Source organism: Physeter macrocephalus, chromosome 6, assembly GCF_002837175.3.
Source record: "Physeter macrocephalus isolate SW-GA chromosome 6, ASM283717v5, whole genome shotgun sequence".
NCBI lineage: Eukaryota > Metazoa > Chordata > Mammalia > Artiodactyla > Physeteridae > Physeter > Physeter macrocephalus.
In genome coordinates this window covers 17,756,951-17,782,200 of record NC_041219.1, presented here as the reverse complement: position 1 = coordinate 17,782,200, position 25,250 = coordinate 17,756,951, and the positions used below count along the sequence as shown (strand labels likewise).

General features: G+C 34.4%; 1 protein-coding gene across 1 annotated transcript in view; it reads right to left on the bottom strand.

Annotated features, from left to right (window-relative positions):
• The window catches only part of TMTC2 (transmembrane O-mannosyltransferase targeting cadherins 2), a 439,654-nt gene that overhangs the window by 108,517 nt on the left and 305,887 nt on the right, over nucleotides 1-25,250 (bottom strand). Inside the window, exon 6 of the mRNA XM_024122943.2 lies at nucleotides 12,267-12,388. Coding sequence (XP_023978711.1) covers nucleotides 12,267-12,388 — 122 coding nt within the window. The remainder of the gene's footprint in view (nucleotides 1-12,266; nucleotides 12,389-25,250) is intronic.

Genomic DNA, 25,250 nt, shown 5'->3' with positions numbered 1-25,250 from the left:
AGACTGAGATTTAACTGAACAATTATAGAACATTCCCCCTCCACCATACCTAACACCCCCACGACAGGGCTCCAGTATGATAATACTGAAGTATACCTGAAACAGCTTCAAGACACACAGTCTCTCTGAGAAAGAGGATTAAGGAAAGCCTAACACCAAGATGGAGATTAAAAACAAGGACACTAGAGAAATTTGAAGCTGTTAGCACCAATAGCTACAACAAACACTAAACAATGCTGAAATCCCAGCCAGATTAACATAAATCTTCATATTAGAGGCCTAATAATTTGAATTCCTATTATGAATTCAACATATACAACATTCAACAAAAAAATTACAAGGCATGACCAAAGGAAAGAAAAACATAGTCCGAAAAGACAAAGCTAGCATTGGAACCATAATAAGATGTTGCAATATGAAACAGATGTTGGAATTGTCTGACAGGGAACTGAAAATACCTATGATTAATATGTTAAGGACTCTAATGGAAAAAGTAGACAACATTCAAGAACAGATGTGTAATGTAAGCAGAGAGAAGTTCTAAGAAAGAATTAAAAGGAAATGCTAGAAATCATAACAGACATGAAGAACGCATTTGATGGGATCATCAGAAGACTCAGCATGACCAGGAAAGAATCAATGAGTTTGAAGATAGGTCAATATAAACTTCCCAAACTGAAATGTAATGAGAAAAATGAATGAAATGTACAGAACATCCCAGAACTATAGGAAAATTTCAAAACGTAACACATGAGTAACTAGAATATCAGAAAGGGAAGAAAGACAAGAGGGCAGAAGAAATATTTAAAGTAATAATGATGGAGAACTTTCCAAAATTAACGATAGATGCCAAACCATAGATTCAGAAAACTCAGAGAACACTAAACCAGATAAATTCCAAAAATAATAAGCCTAGGCAGAGTATGTAAAAACTGTAGAAAACTAAAGGCAAAGAGAAAATCTTAAAGTCAGAGGGGAAAAAAGAACACCTTACCAATGGAGCAACAAGGTTAAGAATTTCATTGGACTTCTAATCAGAAACCATCAAGCAAGAAGACAGTAGAGTAAAACACTGAAAATGTTGAAAGAAGAAAGAAACTACAAAACTAGAATTTTATATCCAGCAAAATTTTCCTTAGAAAGTGAAGTAGAAATAAAGACTTTTTGGACAAATAAAAACTGAGGGAATTCACATGATCATCTCGATTGATGCAGGAAAAGCATTTGACAAAATTCAATAACCTTTCATGATAAAAAACACTCAAGATACTAGTAATAGAAGGAAATTATGTCAACATAATAAAGGCCATATGTGAAAAACCTAGAGCTAACTTCATATTCAACAGTGAAAAACTGAAAACTTGTTCGACGGGTAATGAGTTTCAGTTTTACAAGATGAAAAGTTGTTTTTCAAGATCTGTTGCAAAACAATGTGCACATAGTTAACACTACTGTATTATATACTTAGAAATGGTTATGATAGAAATTTTTGCTTTCTTTTTTTACTACAATAAAAAAAATAAGGTGGAAAAAAAAACAGAGAAGGAAGAAGCCTTTGGTAACAAATAGAGAACAGTTACAAACCTGGTTGATATTAATTCAAATATATCAATTATCACTCTAAATATGAATGGTCTAAATGTACCAATTAAAAGATAGAGATTGTCAGAGTGAATAATGATAATAATACAGGGCCCAACTATATGTTGTCTACAAGAAATCTACTTTAAATATAAAGACTCTAATAGGTAAAGCAAAGGGACAGATATAGATAAACCAGGCTAAGGCTAATCAAAAGAAAGCTAGAGTATTAATTTTAGACAAAGAAGACTTCAGAGCTAGGAAAATTATTACAGTTTCTCCCACACTATTTGCTTACTTAATTTTTTCAAAGGAACACCTAGACGTGCTAATGTCTATGGAATACACTTGGGGAATGTATTTTGTACCTTCTGGGAATACTGCTTTAACAGAAACTATCAAAGCAATAATGGCAGTGGTAAAATCTTCTTGGTACCCTTAAACTTCACCGTATTTGAAATTCCCCATCTTACAATCAAGTAAAAGCAACCCTTGTCATGTAGCATTACTATTTGAATCAGCTTTGTTATCATTAAAAGGTATCAAATTTAATAAGTGCCATGTATACACAGTTATTTATATAAATAGGTTGAGAACTGTTGAAGTGGTGAGGGGGAGAGGATGGAGGACCCCTCTTCCACCCAAGTGGAAACAGAGTGGAGAAGATAATTACCACTTGTGGCAAATGTGCATCCTGGGTGGAAAGAGAAAAACAGACACCTTCAGGGAAAACTACCTTTAGCCAAAGCAATAGATTTCAACTTAACCCTTTACCTCTACTGAGGTAATCTCTTTGAGATATGCAAAGATACCTTAAAATAAAATACTCCTGATCAGTAATTTTCTGCTTAAAGTGAGTAAATTTCTGATTCAAGCAGACGGAAATTCTGTTCTTCTTCTAGCTAGTGTTGTTTCATCCCCAAAAATGAGAACTAGAACAATCTTTATAGTGGATAATATCTTTAAGTTCCATTGCTCAGGGACAAGAATTTCCCAGACTGACCATTACATCTACCAATTACACTACCTATTTTTCCATTATATGGCATTATAATACATGGCATTATTTAATGGCCAGTGCCCATCTTAAACCCAGTGCCACATGGTTAATGTCAAAGGGACCAAAGGGTCATATTAAGAGTCAATCCTTCTGCATGTTACCATCTTCTGCCTAAAGTATTGTTACTACAATGCACACTGAATTAGTGTCAGCACAAGAACGTACGCCATCCTGTCACTTTTGACAAAGAGCCTCAATTACACCTCAGAAATAAGAGTCCTGCAATTTTAAGTCTTTTAAAGGAATTATGCTTTTCACTGTGAGAAGAAATAAATACATTTATTAAATAAATTTGTAGGCCAGTATGTGCTCAGGTGCTCTGGCTTCAACTCACTATCTATCAGTTGAAAGTTAACCAGGTAAAGGTCAGCAGTCACTTCACTCAGGCATCTGACCTTGCGCTCCCCTTCAGTTTGGAATATCGTAATGTTTCCTTCAAGACTTAAAATACAAGAGAAACTATATACCATATAAGGTACACCATGTAAACCGTATTTAAATTAAAAATTCAACTTTCAACTTCACTATTACTATTTTTGTGTTACTTCACATATATAGATACCTAAATCCTTTTTTGAATTACCCATGTTAAAATTCTTCTTTAATTTAATGATATACATAGAAGTTGTCTTTTCACTTCAGAACTGCATTATAAGAAAATCTAAAAACTGAATAAAGATTTTATTTAAAAATCAATTTTTACATATTTTGAAGTTAGGCATTTATGCACACAAGGCACCATATATCCATAGTTGATCATAATTAACAAAAGGTTAAAGAGAAATTTAAGTACAGCTTTCAGAAAAACCGACTATAATGCAAGAGGCTTTGGACACAGGTCTGAACCTCTGTGAACCACAGTTTCCTCATCTCTAGAGTAGGTACCTAAATCGTGGGATTATGTGAGAAATAATAGACTAGCATATTCACAATGTCTAGTTTACTGCATGATAAAGAGTACGAGCTAACTACAGGAAGTACTGTGATTAACCTGATCACAGAAGCGGCAGAGGCAGGGGCCACCCTGTTGGTAATATTTAATTCTTTTTAGGTAGGAAAGCAAGAGATGAAGATTGATGTCAAGGGAGATAGGAAATGAAAGAGAAGTTCAGACGGTCCTAGAAGCTCAGGACTTGGGGGAAAAAAAAGTTGAACTCAGAATTAACTATTGTTTGGAAGAAGTATAATTTTAATAAAAAACTAAGGATAAAATCTACAAGTCTGCAGATGTCATGCTTCAGGCTGCTGAGGCTCAAGCGGCCTCATATGCAATGTAGATGAATATAAGGGGGAATGACCAAAATGTCATGGGTTTGTAAACATGTTCATGGACGGGCTGATAAACCTATTTACGAGGCTGCAAAAATGAAAACTTTCACATCTTAGAACAGACGTGGCTTCCTTTATATATATGCCTCTGTGTGTGTGTGTGTGTGTGTGTGTGTGTGTGTGTGTGTGTGTGTGTGTGTGTGTGTATCTGTGTGTATGAATATATGTATACACATCCAGAGGCTACAGGAAAAAACAGGCAACTTTTTTTTATGAAGTGTTGATCCAACCCCTTGGGAGGAAACATACTTGCTTTTGAAAATGTATGCGGTCAGTACCACCTTTTTCAAAGGTAATAAACAGGGGCTTAGACAAGGATGCTGTTTTAACAAGGAAAGATACTCAAAATTTCTTCATTAAACAATGATCAAACTAGGAAAATATAAAACATAAATTACAAACAGTTTAACTCACATTAAAATTACAGAGTTTAACTCACATTTAACTCACATTAACTCACATTAAAACACATTAAAATGTGTTCATGCTTGATTACATGACAGGAGAGTCAACATGATGTAGCAGAAAGGATAACAAGCTGGAAACCGTGATGCCAAGTCATTTTGTGTATCAACGGGCTCATGTAACAAATTAAAGGACTGCAAAGTGGGAGAAAAATACCTACTAAGTGGTGTGGAATCCCATGTTTCTAATAAAAATTAAAAAGAAAATAAGATTAAGGTACCTACATAATTGTCCTTTCTGAAACAAAAACCATTTCCACCAGTCCTAAGCATGGTAGCCCACCACTGAAGTAACTATAGATAGTTGTTATAATTTCCCCTAAAGAGAACATACTGAGGTCTTCTTGAGACCAAAGAAACGCCCTGCTGGTCTTTGCATCACCACTGTTTATTACAGAACATGACACAACATTCAGGTTCAGAAAATGTATATTGAATTCAGGTTTTTATAAAGGATTGCTTTTTTAGAGTCCTTCAAGAAAGCCAAGCTATATTTAAGGGCATACGGCTTCTCCATCTGCATCCCTCCAATAACATGGGATAGCAGAGTCCTGGGGGATTTTGAGGCCTGAGCCTGCTGGGCTATTTATTTATTTTTGCTGGGCTATTTAAATTGCACTAAATGCTAACTACAGACCAAATATAGAAACCAAACAAAATAACAATGAAATTTAAGTTAGTTTCAAAGCAGCAGCATCCTATTTACCCCCAAGTAAAAAGCTAACATTTCTTTTCAAACATAGCATCATGATATGTAGATATAAAGCAGGTAGAGTTATTCCACATGACCTTCAATGCCTGAGAATTTGAGTATTTTGGTTTTATTATTTCTGAGAATATTATTATTCTGAGAACATTATTTCTGAGAATAATGTTACTTCTGGCAAAAGAAAATATCTGTAACAATGACTTTTAGTAACTGACATAAAAAAGCAGAATAAAACTCTGGAATACTCTGGAGATACTTGGATTCCTAGGTCACTCAATGGCAATAGCGTAATTACAAGATCGATTCTATAAAGATACCTCAGTTAAAAAAAAAGATTGATTCTGTATATCAAAATGCATAAAAAAGAACTATCAGATTCATTATGCTTCAGAGTAAAAATAATACAATGATAACTTCCAGAATGCTAAATCATAAAGTTTAGATGAGGCAATTTCATATAAAATGTTTAGCTGAGCACTATATTAAATTACATTTTCTTCTATATGTTATCCAATATTTCAGTAGCATGATATATGTGATATATGCCTTCTCTTTTCACGGAATAAGCTTGCAACTTCAATGGTATATATCCATAATAATCATTCAGTGAGAGTCACAGGAAAATTTTTTGTTCCCTGCTCCCTCCAATCTAAACTTGACTGTGCAGTGATTATAATAAAACAAAGGAACCTAAATGTTAGTCAACGTGCAAAATGGGAAGAGCTTTGCTTTAAAGAGGAGCAAATGGAAAAATAATCTCAGCCCCAAATAGTAATGATTATGACAAAAGGCCCAAGGAAACACACAGCGCTGCACTCCAGATAGACTACACTGACACCATTTTAGCCTGGGGTATGGAACTTTTCCATGGAACTTCAAGTACTTTCACAACTGGAGTTTTATGTAGCCCAATTAACTTTGGCTAGACACAGAAATCTGGCTCAGTATTTCCATACAGTAGCCAAAATAAAGGTTTGCTGTATCAAGAATTACTGTCAGAGTCTCCCATATCCTTCCTTCTCTCTTACTAACCTAAATCTGGAAAATAAGCTAACAGCCAAGATGCTTTTACTACAATTTAAGTCAATATTAATTTTACTGGCTCACAAAAACTGCAAAATATTTGGCTGAAATAAATTGAACAAAGACAAAAGGAAGGAGGACCAAAAAAAAAAAAATCAAAGTAAGGATGTACACACAACTAGAGAACACACACGGGTTTAGAAACAACTATAAAACCATCTGAAACACCATAATAACGGAAAGGTTATTCCTTCTTTTCTCTCGTAATGCATGCCCAATTTTAAATTCATGGCATTAGCCCTAGGTAACAAAGTTCAAACAAAGAATAAATCAATTTTAAAGAGAGCTTGTGTTTAGTATTTTAATTGGATATGACATTGGTATGAAAGTTCCATATATTCTAAAGAGATGTCACCCAGGCCCAACTATATATAACCAAGGAGGTTACCAGTGACCCTAAAGCAGAACTAACTATTCTCTAGGGTACCCTGGAACATCTGTATTTGAGTTGTAACGTAGGACCCAAAAGTGCCAATAGCCAAAAGGTAATGTTAAAAGTTAAAAGTTTTGCCAATAGCCGAAACCCTTAGTTAATGACCTATAACGCCTAATAATAAAAATGCGTTTGCCCATTCAAACTAAACTAGCATTTAGAGGTAATGTCTAAAAATAAGTTATAAAAAACGGGGATGGGATCTCCCTGGTGGCACAGTGGTTAAGAATCCGCCTGCCAATACAGGGGACACAGGGTCAATCCCTGGCCTGGGAAGATCCCACATGCCGCGGAGCGACTAAGCCCGTGTGCCACAACTACCGAGCCTGCCCACCACAACTACTGAAGCCCACGTGCCTAGAGCCCGTGCTCTGCAACAAGAGAAGCCACTGCAATGAGAAGCCCATGCACGGCAGTGAGAAGCCCACACACTGCAATGAAGAGTAGCCCCCGCTCGCCACAACTAGTGAAAGCCCGCGTGCAGAAACAAAGACCCAACGCAGCCAAAAAATAAATTTTATTAAAAAAAAAAATGGGGAGGCAGGAGCACTAACTTCCTTTTAGAATCTCTGATCAAGTATAAAAGGGGGGAAAAAGCTCCACACAAAATTATTTAATATAGAATGAAAATTAATGATGCTTAATTCAGAAATCCTTGAGGATGTATCCAATTCTACTATTTAGTAGCTTATTTATTCTTGGGGACATTCCTTAAATCTTTGAAGCTCAGTTTCCTCATTTATAAAAAGAGGACAGTACTCGTTGTAAAGCTTCATGAAATAACATATATCAATCACAGGCACTCAAAAGATGTACAGTCCTCTTGTGACCACCTCCCCTTCCAGGGTCTTGGAAGATTACACTGTATCCACTCTACAATCAAGCCACTCTCATTCATTTATTCAGTATATATCATTGGGAATTAGAGTGATGCCTAGCACGGATTAACAAATCTTAATACATGTGTTGGCAAAATGAAGGGACTAATGAGGACATGAGAATCAGGCTAGGGAAACAGAAATATTAAAAAGTCAGGCACCCTGTATACCTTTCACTTATACAGTACTATATGTCAATTATATCTAAATAAAACTGGGGAGAAAAAATGACTTATGCCCAGCCCTTATGTAACTTAACAAGGGAAATGCAAAAGGAGAGTACAGGGATAGTTATCAAGATACTGAAATGCCATATACTAAAGATATAAAAAGATAAGTTAAGACTTAGTCCCTGTCCCACGTCCAGGGTCAAAAGACATAGATTTTATGTCTGCCATTCAATCTAAAATGTGCTATTATAGAGATACTGAAACCAGTGCCATGGAAGTACAGAGAAAGGAAAAAAATAACTGCTTGAAAGACTCAGGCAAGACTTCACAAAGGAAATAAAATTTGAACAGGTAGAGAGAGGAAAGGGACATTTTTGTCAGAGAAATAAAAAAGGATTTGATCTATGGAATTTGTCAGAGCATTCTGGGAAATTCAAAATCTTTTTGAACTTTTGTAAATACTACAAATTCTTAAAGAAAATTTTGTACAAAAATGCTTGGAGTGAATCATTCCACTGGCTATAATAAAAGCACCAACAATCAATTTTTTGTCTAATTTGTCTCAGAAAAATATAATTCTTTATATGAAGTCCTACTCTATAGCCTAAGTCTAATTTTGTTGCACATCAGTTTTACACATTTTGCCTTTGGTCAGTTTTGATGGAACAGTAAAAACACAATTCCATTTCTATTCTTCGTCCCTTGAGAGTAATAGCCAATTCCATTTTAAAATATTTTATATTTAAAGCATTCAGAAGTCAAATGTGTGGCATTTTCTACCTTGCCAATTCCGTGTTAAATCAATGGCATATTACCAGGCCAAGAAACCCAAAATCAGACAAAAGCAATCCACTGGGATCAGAAATTTGCCAAATCTCATAATTCAAAAAGAGACTGTTAAGGATGGTTGTGGAGTTTTTGGCACTTTGAGTTTAAGCCATTCCATAATAGGATTTGTATTTCATCTAATCAGCAAGTCGGAAACTATGAAAGTTCTCTTGATGGGGGGGGGATTCAAATTTGATTGTAATACATGTCTTTCCTTCCCTTCCTTCCATATGTTTCAGTAAATTAAAACTGCTAAATCTTGTTTTTAAAAATACCTTCTGAAAAATAAAGCAGCCTGTAAAATCATATTTTTGGTGCAGGAAACTTAAATTATTCAGGCGTGAAAAGAAGAAGGAAAAAAATTTTTAAAAGACACGTAGTTTCTATAGCCAAACTAGTGTCACAATCTAGGTATAATCAGAATTAAGTACATTTAAGCATTCAGTTTTTTTGTTTCTAAATGATATTTTTGGTGGGGAGGTAAATCAGGCATTTGAAACTTCTAGATTCTTTGAAGGTGGCCATTTCTCAATCTAATTAAAAACGTTTCCATTTGAATTCCATAAGGACATCTCAAAGACAGTAGTTGAGGCCAAAGTTATATATGAATTCCATTTTTATATGGAGCTGTGTGAATTATCAGCCTATCAGAATAGGAAATGGAACAGGTTTTCATAAGGTAAAATAATTTTTTTCTAACTGATTAAACTAGACATATTATGATCCTATAGATGGCCAAAACGGCAACTTATACCCTCCAATTCTAAGTTATGTTCTTTCCCTTTCTCTGTTCCTTCTTTTTTTTGGGCCCTCATATTAATTTACTTCATAATTTCTTCTTTCATATATCTTTTCTTCATCTTTATGTTTATGTATGAAAACATTTACTCACCTTTATTTTCTTATCCTTCAAATGAAAATTGTTTTGCCATCATTTTTTTTTAACTTCCAAAAGCTCTTTCTTGTTTTTTCATTATTTATTTTTTATGGCATCCTGCACTTCACAAAATCCTATATTACCAACTCTAAGGATTTTTTTTTCTTTTGTTTCCTTCAGTTTCCTTTTGCTAATCATTTGTTTCAGTTCCAATCTTTTACATTTGAGGCTTTCCTAATATGACTGACGATCGATCCTTGGTTGCCTATTGTTATTTAAAAGTAATAAAAGCTGAATGAACTCCTTAGGCATAAGTATGCTTTCTAGACTGGAGTCACTTTTGTTTGTCCGGTTTGGGAGCTAGTCATTTTCAGGGACCTCCAAAGGTAGGTATATGGAAATCTTTTCCCTACAGTGATTCAGTTTCTCCAGATAAGAATGCAACCACTTCTTGGGAGGGGAGGTGTGTGTATATGCGTTGCTGAGGGGGTATGAACTTTGTGTAGCTTGTGTTCTGCGGGTGGCAGGGGAGCGGTACTGACAATCTGAGTACTCCACTGGAAAACATTCAATCAATCCTCTTTTCAGTCCCCTCTGCATTCCACCTTTGACTGGGCAAGCTGTTCCTGAGTCATGGAGCTCTCTCACCCAACTGCTCCACCACTGTGAGCAACCCTTCCCCACTTGGAGGTGAGTGCCTGCTGGCTAGCACGGTGCACATGGGGAGAAAGTGGACCGCTGCATATGTAAGTTAGAACTGATTACCCTATTTTATACTCCTTAACTCACTCTCTTCTACGACAGCTGCCGCCACGTCTTGAGTCTCTCCAGCTTTCTTCTCATTGTTATCCCGTTCCAAACTCCCTTTAGATGGTGGTTTACTCTGTTCTGACGAATCAGTTGTAATACCTCTTTCTACTTTCTGACTTCCAAAAATCAGCTTAAATTTCATCTCCCCTCCCATTCTGATTGTTCCTGTGAGGTTATTCCTTCTCAATAGTTTTATTCAGTAAAAGTTTATTCTGATTTACCCACATAATCGCCATTTTTTTGTTCACCAGTCTTTTTTTTTTTTTTTTTTTTTTTTTTTTTGCGGTACGCGGGCCTCTCACTGCTGTGGCCTCTCCTGTTGCGGAGCACAGGCTCCGGACGCGCAGGCTCAGCGGCCATGGCTCACGGGCCCAGCCGCTCCGCGGCATGTGGGATCTTCCCGGACCGGGACACGAACCCGCGTCCCCTGCATCGGCAGGCGGACTCACAACCACTGCGCCACCAGGGAAGCCCCCATTCACCAATCTTTTTGCTCCCCGCTTAGTAACTCCTTCTAGATTTAACTGTGTTTTTTCAAAGGACACCTTCAGTAACGTCTTCAGCTAGAGATTTTAGTGGACTGACTTTAATTTCTTGGCCTAGGAATTCCCTGATCATTCAAGTAAAGTAAATTCAAAGCCTGGTAAGGGAGGATGATAGTGACAAATTCTCTGCAAAGATTTCAGATTCCATGCTGAGACGGACAAACTTTCATGCTGCCCTCTTGTATCAGTATGTGAACTTTTTCTACATTATTCTTTCACTGAGGATATGAACTTTCCTGCTTTATTTAGGCGTCTAATTCCTGGCTTTCTGTTGGTCCAAGGTTTTGTCTCTTATTCCAACAAGAAGGAAAACAAACAATAAGCTGCTTCCCATGGGTTATTGCAACTGGTAAACTATCCCAAATCAGCTGTAGGAACAGCCTACTGTTTACTGTTCCAGTGTTTAGTTATTGCTTCATTTCCATCCCCGGGAAATTCTCTTTCTACACCTTGAGCTCAGCCATGCATTAAGAGCATATCTGTTGTAGTTTATTAGACATATCTAGATATTTTTTAGTGGGATGTTTTCTGGTTACTTAGTCTGCCTATATAATTTCTTTAGTAACATTTTAGTGGTATCTTAGAATGGATACATAATACTTTTAAGTGTTCAGCTTATCATCTTCTGTGGGAAATTAAAATGTTATTATTTTTAAATAATTATAAGACACCCTTCTACGAATTCAGTCAGAAATCACTTTCCTGACCATTTGCTCTACGTTTTGCTAGTGTTCATTTATTTTTAGTAATATTGGAGAGAGATTAAGGGATATAACTAAAATAACACAGATAGATTCAGATTAGGACTGAGGCTAGTTGTACCATTTATTAGCTGGGTGAAAAGTTACTTAAATATTTTGAACAATCCCTGATTGTATAAAATAAAAACATTAATATTACTTTGAGGCGCATAAAATTACAGTTTTTGTAAGTCACAAAGGTAGAATATCAATAATTTCTTATGCTTCGAATAGTACCACTTTCACAGAAATGTGGCCAAGAGAGCTTGTCACATAGTGGGTGGCCAAATGATGGCTCCAAGTCTCTTACAGAATGATTTCCAATTAGTAGGAATTCTAGGTGACAGTGATGGACACACACGCAGTTATCTTATATAATGCTGGCTTTTTGGAAAGAATCAGACTTAATTCCACATTATAGCCAATCTGGGGTTAAACACTGGCTTGGAGAACATAGTCGTTACATAAATATTGTTATTTTGACAAGTTTATTATATAATCACACATTTGGAGTTCTCCATTGATACATTTCAATTAAGTTACATCAAGGATACATATCATATTTTATCTATGGCAAACCCCATAGCCAAAGGAATGCATTTTTCTATATTTTTCTGTACAGAGTTCTAACTTAGTATTATCATCATTAAATCCTAACAATCTGGGTTAACTGGCCAGGAACCAGTACCTCAAACCTTATCTGCCTCAGTCTGCACAGGCAGAAGCAGTTTCTAAAGGGTGAGAAAGGGAGTTACTCACTGTTAGAGCAAGCAGTTTCCCATAGGTGAGATGAGCAGGGATGTGGTCGGTCTTGGATCTCAGTGATTCCATATACCAATGCTCTGCTTCAGGGAGCTTGCTTAGTCGCATGTACGCTTCACCTGGCAAGAGAATCATGAAAATCAGTATGAGGCTACAGCTTTCCAAGAACATTTGCAACAGATCACCTCATCATGTTTATATTCCACACATTTTCAGATTCTGTGGCAAGTACTCTCATCCGTTACCTCATTTGATTCCCCAAAAGTCACCATCATGTCTATTTCATAGATGAGAAAACTTGTGTTTGGAGAAATTAAGTGAAATGCCTAAAAGTCAAAAATGTAGTACATGATATAGCTTTGATTTTTTTTTTTAACTTAGAAACATCTAACTCCCAAGAATATGTGCTTTGAAATCATTTCTTTTTTTTTTAAGGTTGGGTCTTTCTTATGTACAATCATTTGTTCTTTTTTATTCGCATTCATTCATTCCTTCAGACACTCAAGTATTTATAGAATAACTACTAATTGGAGAGTATTATGCAGGACCTAGACAACAGAAGTTCAAGGTCCTACCCTCTAAGGCTGACAACCTTGTTGAGAAAAGTAAGATTAAATGAAGGAGTTAAAAATATTTGGGTTTAAGGAATGGTGCTAGATTTTAGTTTTTTTCAGAAATTATTTGCATTTTATATTTTAATAAGTAAATAAAATTTACCAGTTTCCTTTGGAAAATCCAGTGAATATCTGACAGTTATTTAGCATGCCCATCACCATGTGCAAAGCTAGTCTAAGGCCTTTCAGCCATAAGCTGTTACTTTCAAATTACACAAATTTTGCCCACCAAATAGCATTTCACTAATAGCCAAGCAAGAGAAAAAAATTGGAAATAAAGCCAAAAGTGTATCAGTTGCCCGCTTACTATCATCCCCCTCTCCCTTCTATGCTCATAGTATGGAAGAATACTCACCTGATGGTAAAAGTATATTTTAAGATGATTTGTGTATTTAAGTTAAATATTATAGCTATAATAAACACTGCAAAAGTTGAAGCTACTTAATTTCTGAGACCAGGCAACAGACTGGTGACCTGCATTATTTTTCAAGCAGACTTTTACAGCTTAACTAATCATAATTATGATGGCTTTTTCCATTTAGCGGAATAATCAGAGGCTTTTCCTAAATGTGTTACCCACACTGGTTGTACATCTTTGCTTCAAAAGAAGAGCTAGCTTCCTTTTATTTTAATCAAATTCTTTTTGCATTAGCACAGCATTGTCAATAGAAATATGTTTGATGGATTGAACTGATATGCGTCTCCTGACCTTTTGAGTGCCCTTCGCTTGACCGGTTAGTAAAAATATTGGTGACAAATTATATGTAACATGCATAAAAATGTGGGTACCACTCACACACATCTATGTGTTTCTAGTTCTGAGAAAAGTCACTAAACTATATTATCATAAAAATGATAGCTCGAAAAAAAATTTTTTCCCTAAAGCTTAAAATGTGTTCGCATTTAAGAAGAATTTGGTTAGATTTAATCAAATGCTCGGGGTGAGGTGCAAGAAATCCTGAAGCAAAGACCAAAAACTAGAATAAAATATACAAAATATTCATAGTTGTTAGAGTGGTAGGATTAGGCATGGATTTAAAAATTTTTTTACATGTTTCTGTGATAATTATATTTTTTAATTATAATATCTCCTAATAAGTGAAACAATGTCATACAATTTTCTTTTTGGCATGTTGAACTAATAAGTATTTCCAAACAAAACAAATAGTAATTTTCCTTAGGGAGAGTGAACCACTTCTTCATACTAAAACAATACTAGATATTATTTATGTAACAGAAAAGATGTACAATCCTGAATATTAAAAATTGTAAAGCAATTAATGATAAACCAAATCCAACTATTTATTTCTAAAAGGGATTCTAAAGCCAGAAGAAAACACATACTAATTTCAGAGTTAGAGCTGAAAGATGGGTCTGCATTATAGGTTCTGTTTGGAATTTACCTGAAATTCTACTTTGGGTCTTCAAGTGCTCATAGATCACTTTTTAGAGGTTCTACAATCATTGCATTTAATATGGCTTCTACTTTTCATTTATTAAAAATTCAACTAACTTGTAGAATAGTAACAGGTAAGTTACCTGTACAGAAAGAGAGTGCAGGAGAACCCCAATTCCAGGTGCTTTCGAGATTCAAATCTTTATATTTAAGTGTCTGATTTTTAAAAAATCATTTCAGAAAGTGCACTATTTTTTTCCAAGTCTGAAATCTATCATTATTAAAACCCATTTTGAAATGAAATATTATTAATTTGCTAACTACTTAGGTTGAACTATTTTGTTCACTAAGAACTCATAAGCAACTTATTAAGTTATAAAGCTTGTGAGGTGGGGAAATACCAAAGGAGCACAAATAAGAAATATAATGCCATAATGCATCTTGGCAAGTATATGAAAAATGTAAATAACTAGCTTACTTAGGTACTATTCATTACAACTTAGAAAAACTTGATGTAACCGTTCAGTGCATCTCAGTAATAACAATGACAATAATATTCATTGAATGTTTATTACAAAATAGGGTAGCAAGCTATAGGGAGCAAATGTCTGACTTACATGCAGCCACTCCTCCCATTCTATACCTTTGGGCACACAGAATGTTTTCTCACTTAGCCCCACAAGGGGCCTTAACGCATCACCCTCATTCAGCCAGTACCAACTAACTTTTCAAATTAGGCTTGTGAGATGAAACATATTTTCCAATCTCTATATTAGTTGCTTATGTATCTCATGTTTTAAATTAAGGAACATCCTTAATTACCTGGATTTTACAGATAAGAAAATTGAAAAGCACAGTGGCTAAATCAAACACACAAAACCATAAACGTAGAAAGTGGTAAAACTGCAATTCAAACCCAGGACGACCTGACCTCAGTGCATTGCTAACCTGTTGGTAGTGAACAATCACAAACTTCCAAGTCTCCAGCTCAGGTGAAAATTATACTCTGCCTCACTCACGGAAAATTGTTTTCTAGCTTATGATACACTGGCCATCAAGTTCATTTCACTTTGCCTTGGGCTTCTCTATTGAATTAAAGGAATAAGGAAGAGCAATAATAATCCACGGCTGACCTTTAAAAACGTTTCTGCCTCATACTTTATTCAATTATTAAGAGGGAAATATGTAGCATATAAGATGTACTTTAGTCCTAAGGTTAACCTTAACACAAAACAGCCCATAAAAGTGGTAATAAAATCAAGATGCAAAACCTAAAATGCAAGAAAAATGATCATGGATGAATTTAAATGTGTTTAAAAGGCAACTCAATAAAGATTCAGGCAACAAACAATATAAGCTCAAGTACTTGCTATATCCCTGGCACTGCCAAGGTAGGAGCCTCATATTTCTCATTTCTAATTCATACAAGGGGTTAGAACACTCATTTGTGAATGTGGAGGAAGGTACAGGAATAATAAGTGACTTGAATAGTTAATAATCCTATCTTAAAAGGTGTGAATGCCTCGAAAGCCCATACTTTTTGCCAATGCATTAAGCTACCTACTATATAAAGTTTATTACTTATTGAATACCTACTAAAGTATTATATATATATATATTTTTGGAGTATAGTTGCTTTACAATGTTGTGTTAGTTTCTGCTGTACAATGAAGTGAATCAGCTATATGTATACATATATCCCCTCTCTCTTGGGCCTCCCTCCCACTCCCCCCCCATTATCTTTATACTTTTTATATTATGCCTACACTCTAATTAGTATTGGTCTCATTTTACAAACGAAGTGACTGTGGGTCATTAAGCTTAACCAACTTGCTCAGTGTTCAAAAACAAGCAAATGACAGATTCAGGATTCAGATTGGATTCTCTCTTTTCCTTTCTACTATTCCACTCTGTCCAAATACTATAAAAAAATAATTGGAGAAGGGATAAAATAACTGCAAAAAGTGCCATCAGTGGATTCAGTATTAGGAGAGAATGGTATACATGTAATCCTTCAAGCTTGATTAAAGTATTAAAATCATAAAAATCCCATAAATTACAACTTAGAAAAACTTGATGTAACCGTTCAGTGCATCTCAGTAATAACAATGACAATAATATTCATTGAATGTTTATTACAAAATAGGGTAGCAAGCTATAGGGAGCAAATGTCTGACTTACATGCAGCCACTCCTCCCATTCTATACCTTTGGGCACACAGAATGTTTTCTCACTTAGCCCCACAAGGGGCCTTAACGCATCACCCTCATTCAGCCAGTACCAACTAACTTTTCAAATTAGGCTTGTGAGATGAAACATATTTTCCAATCTCTATATTAGTTGCTTATGTATCTCATGTTTTAAATTAAGGAACATCCTTAATTACCTGGATTTTACAGATAAGAAAATTGAAAAGCACAGTGGCTAAATCAAACACACAAAACCATAAACGTAGAAAGTGGTAAAACTGCAATTCAAACCCAGGACGACCTGACCTCAGTGCATTGCTAACCTGTTGGTAGTGAACAATCACAAACTTCCAAGTCTCCAGCTCAGGTGAAAATTATACTCTGCCTCACTCACGGAAAATTGTTTTCTAGCTTATGATACACTGGCCATCAAGTTCATTTCACTTTGCCTTGGGCTTCTCTATTGAATTAAAGGAATAAGGAAGAGCAATAATAATCCACGGCTGACCTTTAAAAACGTTTCTGCCTCATACTTTATTCAATTATTAAGAGGGAAATATGTAGCATATAAGATGTACTTTAGTCCTAAGGTTAACCTTAACACAAAACAGCCCATAAAAGTGGTAATAAAATCAAGATGCAAAACCTAAAATGCAAGAAAAATGATCATGGATGAATTTAAATGTGTTTAAAAGGCAACTCAATAAAGATTCAGGCAACAAACAATATAAGCTCAAGTACTTGCTATATCCCTGGCACTGCCAAGGTAGGAGCCTCATATTTCTCATTTCTAATTCATACAAGGGGTTAGAACACTCATTTGTGAATGTGGAGGAAGGTACAGGAATAATAAGTGACTTGAATAGTTAATAATCCTATCTTAAAAGGTGTGAATGCCTCGAAAGCCCATACTTTTTGCCAATGCATTAAGCTACCTACTATATAAAGTTTATTACTTATTGAATACCTACTAAAGTATTATATATATATATATTTTTGGAGTATAGTTGCTTTACAATGTTGTGTTAGTTTCTGCTGTACAATGAAGTGAATCAGCTATATGTATACATATATCCCCTCTCTCTTGGGCCTCCCTCCCACTCCCCCCCCATTATCTTTATACTTTTTATATTATGCCTACACTCTAATTAGTATTGGTCTCATTTTACAAACGAAGTGACTGTGGGTCATTAAGCTTAACCAACTTGCTCAGTGTTCAAAAACAAGCAAATGACAGATTCAGGATTCAGATTGGATTCTCTCTTTTCCTTTCTACTATTCCACTCTGTCCAAATACTATAAAAAAATAATTGGAGAAGGGATAAAATAACTGCAAAAAGTGCCATCAGTGGATTCAGTATTAGGAGAGAATGGCATACATGTAATCCTTCAAGCTTGATTAAAATATTAAAATCATAAAAATCCCATAAAGGAAATGGCCACAGGAAAAGAAAGTTCAGTAAATTCAATAAGGAAGGGAATGAAGATACTTGATCGGGAATGGGGTGGAGGGAGGAGGGTTAAGTCATCTTCTCTGGTACTATAATTCTTCTTAGCTTACAATAATAGAAAAAAAATGTTTATACTACCCAGGAGGAAAGAAGCAATGATGACTATTTTTCTTTATCACCCTACATACACACACACAAAAATGACATAATAGAGGTACTTTCGTAAGAATTCAAAGATTTGCAGTGTGATGATGTAGTGATCAGGTTCATCACCCAGATTTATTTCCAATTCACTCACAGACAAAAGGGATTTCGATGTCTCCAGGCTGGCTTCAGGCAGATATAAACCAGTTTCAGATGTAGAACAAATAATGTCACTCTTCCTCCCTAAAAAGCCCTGAATCTAAATAATCCAGGCAAAGACTAACTCCTCGAAGGAAAGAATGCTGGATTATTGATGATGTAAGAGTCCAGATCTCACTAATTTTCATGTTTCAAGTTACTGGACAGCTCCAGCTACCAGACAAAGAATAGAGCATGTAGGGGTACATACTACCCCTATCTGCTAGTGTTACCTTTTGTTTCTCCTGCCCTTGCTCAAGAGAATATATTTCTATGTTAAGATTCAGTTTAGATTCCCTATTTTTTTTCAGCTTCATTTAGATATAAGTGGCATACAGCACTGTAAAAGTTTAAGGTGTACAGCATTATGACTTGACATATATATTGTGAAATGATTACCACAGTAAGGTTAGTTAATAAGCATCATGTCATATGGATACAAAATAATGCTCTTTTCCCTGTTATGAGAACTTTGAGGATCTACTCCCTAAGCAAATACATCATACAGCAGTGTAAACTACAGTCATCATGTTGTACATTACATCCCTAGTACGTCTTTGTCTTATAACTGGAAGTTTGTATCTTTTGACCACGTCAAGCAATTCCTCCACCCTCCAAATTCCCTATTTTTTCTAATTTTTATTTTATATTGGAGTATATTTGATTAACAATGTAGTGTTAGTTTCAGGTGTACAGCAAAGTGATTCAGTTATACATATACATGTATCTATTCTTTTTCAAATTCTTTTCCCATCTAGGTTATTACAGAACATTGAGCAGAGTTCCCTGTGCTATACAGTAGGTCCTTGTTGGTTATCTATTTTAAATAAAGCAATGTGTACATGTCAATCCCAAACTCCCAATCTATCCCTCCTCCCCAACTTAAAAAAATTTTTTTGACCACATGTACCAAAAGTATTCACCCCTTTCTCAATTCTTACAGTAATTGTTAAATCTCTTTTAAAAAATTCTTAAATAGGGACTTCCCTGGTGGTCCAGTGGTTAAGACTTTACGCTCCTAATGCAGGGGGCACAGGTTCGATCCCTGGTCAGGGAACTAAGATCCCGCATGCCACATGGCTCAGCCAAAAAAAAAAAAAAAAAATTCTTAAATACATATCTTGCATATCAATTTAGGTTAGCCATCATGGATAATACATATGATGGTAAACCTAAAGGCTAATGAGGTAGCATTCATTCCTGCCTTCATGGTACTTACAATCTTCTGAGAGAAATATATTTATCAGTATTTTCCAAAGTTTGATTTTTAGGTGCACATGAAACAACACAAAAAATTTTTTTAATTTAGTACTTATAAATTTCATTTAATCTGTGTTTAAAAATGTGATTTCATAGATATGTTTTAGAATGAAGAAAAATATCAAGTAAATAATAAAACAGATGCTAAGTGGTTATGAGCAAAACCACAGTGAACAATGGAACATGAGTGCAAAAGGTGCGAACAACACTGAATTGCATGTGCCTAGCTATAAGTTGAGAAGTTCTAAAAGTTTCAGAAGAATGTTTGTAAAATACAGCGACACCAGCACACTGGGGAGAAATGCTACCTTTGTAAAAGGGCTCACGTAGGTTATAGCGTTTTTCTGGCCTGTAAAGAATAGGCGCATTCAGAAAATAGCCCTACATGATTTCTAGCAGGCTTTCTGCTGCTGATATGGTGAAAGCATCTGATTGTCAATATTGCAAGTGTTTTAGGATACTTTGCCTGAAGGTTAGGCGTTCTATGGTAATCTGTCTAATTTCTAAGCTCTCCCAGCTTAAGGACTTGGCTGGTCACTAACGTAATCATTCCATTTTTAAGAAATGCTTCTATTCCATTTAAGATATCAGGTTTGTTTTCTTTCTTTATTTTGGCTGCATTGGGTCTCCGTTGCTGTGTGCGGGCTTTCTCTAGTTGCGGTGAGAGTGGTCTACTCTTCAATGTGGTGCGCGGTCTTCTCATTGTGGTGGCTTCTCTTGTTGCAGAGCACGGGATCTAGGTGTGTGGGCTTCAGTAGCTGTGGCGCACAGGCTTAGCTGCTCCTCAGCATGTGGGATCTTCCTGGACCAGGGCTTGAAGCTGTGTCCCCTGCATTGGCAGGCGGATTCTTAACCAATGCACCACCAGGGAAGTCCTATATTGATGGTTTTTATAAGTAGTGTTTTTCTGTGCTGGTCATTTTTCTTTTAATGAGCACTTTACCCATCTTCAAGTTTATGATTTATTTTTATATGTTACTTTTAATTCTTTCCTTAGGAACTAATTTTGCCACATAATTTTAAAATGAAATAAACACATTTTAATTAATTGACTGATTAACTTGGTTTGTCCATCTATCTGCTGAAATTATTTATAATTATGATGTAGCACAGAATTATGAATTATATACCAAAAGAGTAATTAGATGTCTGGGATTCTAATTCTTACTTTTCCATTAAAACTTTGTATGGTTATAGACAAACAGTTTATTTGACAAGACCTTAGTTTATCATCCACAAAATGAGGGGCTAAGACTAAATAACTCCTTAATCCCCTAAATTATATAATCATTTGTAGATTCATCACTGTCCAGTAATTTACATAGTGATTTCATAAACCAGTGACAATATCCTAGTTAGTTTAAAAAGGAACTGTCATATTCATGGATTTACTAGATGATCTACTCAAGATTGACTAACCCAAGTCCTGATTAATCCTTAAAATTTTTTTTTAATATTTATATTTATTATCTAATTACAAACATATCTACTCATTGTAGAAAATCTGAAAGATGATAATTTTATTAAATCAGATGAATCCCATCACTCATAGATAGTGATTGGTAAAATTTTGGTGTTTTTCCAGAATTTATTTTATATTTTGAAAAAAATCAATTATAAGTAAAATATTTTGCTACTTTTAAATATTTAGGTTCCTTCTAGCATTTTAAAACTATACTAAAAAATATGATAAATTTTCCAAAATTATATTTTCTCATTCAAGATAAATTTTTTGTGTATTCAAATTCCCCTCCCAATTTTTTTGCAGGTGCTACACCTACTTCAGCAATTATCATCCTTCTTTGTAATTATCTTTTTAAAAAAATTTTTATCTTATTATCTTAGAATACATATATAGCAGTAGAATTCTTGAACTAATGAAAATGCATATATTTTCACAAACTTTTTTGATAAAATTTTAACCAGCAATTTTTAAAAATTGTGGGTCACTGTTTAATGGTTTTAAACCATTTTTTAAAACCATTTTTTAATTAAGACATTTATCTTTTCCTTATAATAGGCAAAAGATGGTAATAGCTTTTCATTTCAGACTATTTTAATTTTTACATATGCAAATCAAGTTGACTTTTCCTTTGTAGTTTAACCACTATCTATTTTGCACAAAATTATTCTTCATCATGGGGACATATATTCTCTTCTACTTATATAGTTTCATTATTAAAATTAGCTACTTATTCCACATGAAATACATTTTACCATACGGTGTGAGGCAGATATCTAATTTTATTGTTTCCAAACATTTAATCAATTCTCCCAGATCAGCTTTTATAAAAACTCCCTTCCCTCAATCACATTTAATTCCACATCTATTATCTATAAAGATTTAGTAAATTTTGATCTGTTTCTGGGGTCTCCATTCTGTCCTACTAGTCAGATTTTCTGTTTTTATGCCAGGACAACACTGCTCTAATTACTGTAGCTTCTATTGATACTAATATCTTAATATCAAGTAGAGCGAGTCTCACCCATTATTCTTCTCTAAACCTTTTTAGTTCTATTTCCCTGTTAAGTCTACCAGATAAACTTTAGAATCATTTTGTCAAATTTTTGATAAATTTTTGAGATGTTTATTGCTACTGAATTATAATCCAGGGATCAATTAAAGATGGCAATTTTTACAAAATTGACTTTTCTTATTTAAGATTATACTCAATTCTTCATTTATTCCAACTCCTGTCTGTCCCCCGTCTTTTTAATGTATCTATAGGACTTACCTCACCAATTATAATCTTTCTGATCTTAAATTAGACTATGAGATGTGTAGAGCCAGAGCGAAGACACTTCATCTCTTTATCTGTCCTCCAACCTAAGTTCAGAAGTGGCTCCAAAAAAAAAAAAAAAAAAAAAAAGAAGTGGCTCCACAGAGTCTTGAGAAATATCTGAGAAATAATTGATCACATCATTATGTATCAACTTGAATTTAGATGTTACATTTTTGCCCAGTATGTCACTGAAGAAAAATTTCCAAGTAACTTCTTTTTCTAGAATCTATGGGTTGGACAGAACCACATGACATCAGGAGCCTATTATGTCAAGAGTTTAACTTGCTGTGATTTTAATTCTCACTTTTTACTTCATGGTATTAGCATTAACATAGAAACATTAGGGAGTCTGGCCTTTATTTATTTATGTCATAAACTTGCTGTAACTATTGGCTGTCAAATTTTGTGAATCTTTTGTATTTCCATCCTAATATTTTCCTCAGCCTTATGGTATCATAAAGATGACAGAGTACAGTTACTTTAGATATATTAGTCCTGATTGGAAATCCTTAAGAGGTAGTGAACAGAGCAGGCAAAGACAAAGACAAAAATTAAAATGATTACAGAAATTAGGAAGGCTACTTAGTATCTGACAGCAGACTTTAACAATTATAACTTCTTCCTTTGGGGCGGAGTGATTGGAAGTAAATGAAATATAATCCAAGTCTTAAACTGAGGGTTATGAAAAGGTTCAATACGTAATTCTTTAGCAAGTCCTTACAGCACCAAACTTAAGGGGAAACCCTTGAAGCCAGAAAGGGTAGTTTTAAAGCAAAGAGAGGAAATGCAGGGGAAAAAAATGAAAATGTGTTTCATTAAGTAAAAACACAAATCATGAAGAAAGAGGTTAAACTTCAGTGAAAATTAAAAAGGTTCCTAATACCTAGTGTTACATACCGGTAACATCTGATGTGTCATCAAAATTTAACTTGGAAAATAGCCAGGAGCCTATGTTACTATGTCTCTTTTTGCAACTGGGGATCCTGAAGTTCTCTAGGCTAATCAATTTCCTTTATGTTTTCAAGGAAATAAATCACTAAGAGCAATCAATCAACAAATGTTGGAGACAATCCCATAAAATGTTCAGATTTTAAAATAAAAAAGAGAAAGTGAGACTGTGTGTGTTTGTGTGTGTCTGTATATGTTGGAGGTGATGATCTGCTCCCAAAAAATATAATACTGTCATCAAGAGAATTACAATGCAATAAAATAAAACAGCTTAATACAACTGAAATATTTAGGGAATACTAAAAATATATGCAAGGAATTTCTAAATTGTGTTTAGAAAAACCCAAAGCTTACACCATAAAAAAGAAAAAAGAATGAGTAAATGTTGTACTAGCTTGGAAAGAATTAATGAAAATAATAGTATTCAGATAAATAGGATATAAATATTTGAAGGAAGACATGAGAAGAGAATAATAAAAGCATTTTCAGTTTTATACACATCTTCTTAGGATTACATTTCATATGTATTCCTGGATCAAGCAATATGTCTCTATAATATGTAATGAATAATTTATTTTATACTATAAATTTTTATATTAATGTTAATTACTAAGATATATCAAAAATTTAAAAATTCATTCTATTTTTAATGAATACTTAAAAATAAGATTCTACAATAGCTCACAGAACCCCATACTCATAATTTACATGTTGGCAAAAAAAAGACTTGTAATCTGGAACAAAACTTTGCATGTTCTATTTTAATGCTTTATTCAATTTGAATATGACAATAGCTTCACTCAGTGTAAATAAAATCACAACTAAGTAACAGTTCATGGGGGAGTTAAATAAGATTTTCATGTAGGAAACAACTTTTCCCTACCTATTAAGAAAAGCCGATATAAATACACACAGAGCAAAGTATGTACAATTAGTAATGTATTTAATTTTTAACTTCATTTGTATTACTGGCCTATTCTAAATATGTGCAACAATTTATCGTTTTCTTGACATTGATTTTCAAGATTGTATCCTTCCTACAAGATTTTCTAATTTTTAACTTCATTTGTATTACTGGCCTATTCTAAATATGTGCAACAATTTATCGTTTTCTTGACATTGATTTTCAAGATTGTATCCTTCCTACAAGATTTTCTTCTTCCTCATGATTATGTCCATTTCATCGAAATGTCATCAAAATTGGCATCTTTTAAGAATGTCAGAATTCGAAGTTTAGTTAATTTTCCAAGTATAACATAGCATCACTTTAATTTTCTGAGAACAATCCAACCCATATTTATTACTGAGTAAAAGATCCACTCCGTGGATAGTGCCCAATAAGAGAGTAAAATATACACTTTTTTTTTTCTCATTTATTTCTACTGAAGCCTCAGAAAACATATTTTTCAAGCAGAACATATTGAAATTATTTGGGAATCAGAGAATAAGGACATAACTACGTATTAATTTGAATATATTCATTTCCTTATAACTCAATTTAAAAATAAAGTTTTTAAGTCTCAGTCTTTTCCTTTACCACTAAACTGGCAAAAGTATGAATTAATGTAACAGGTGGGCTCGTGTGGTTTTAAGAGCAGTGAAATATAATCAACTGTCTCATATAATATTTCCGGGAAAGCAAGCAACATCTAGACCTAAGCATGATCCTTAGGCAATCCCAGCACTGGCATGAAAATGTTCAAACTCCCCATAGGGACCATATATCTTCTGGTCCTGGGTTTAATTGAAACTTTAAACAAAATATATTACCTATTTAATGCAGCTGAACTGGAGGCTGGCCTTTGTAGTGTATAGACTAATGCCTAGCAAATTAATGTCTGTAACCATAGTACATAATGTAGAATTTATATCAAGCGTGAATGGTAAAAAGAAAAAAAAATATAAACCACTACAGTTTTATAATGAGAAATGAACTTTTAGGAGCAAACTGTGTACATACATTTCATATATTTCTTCTTCTTCTTTTTTTTTTTTTTT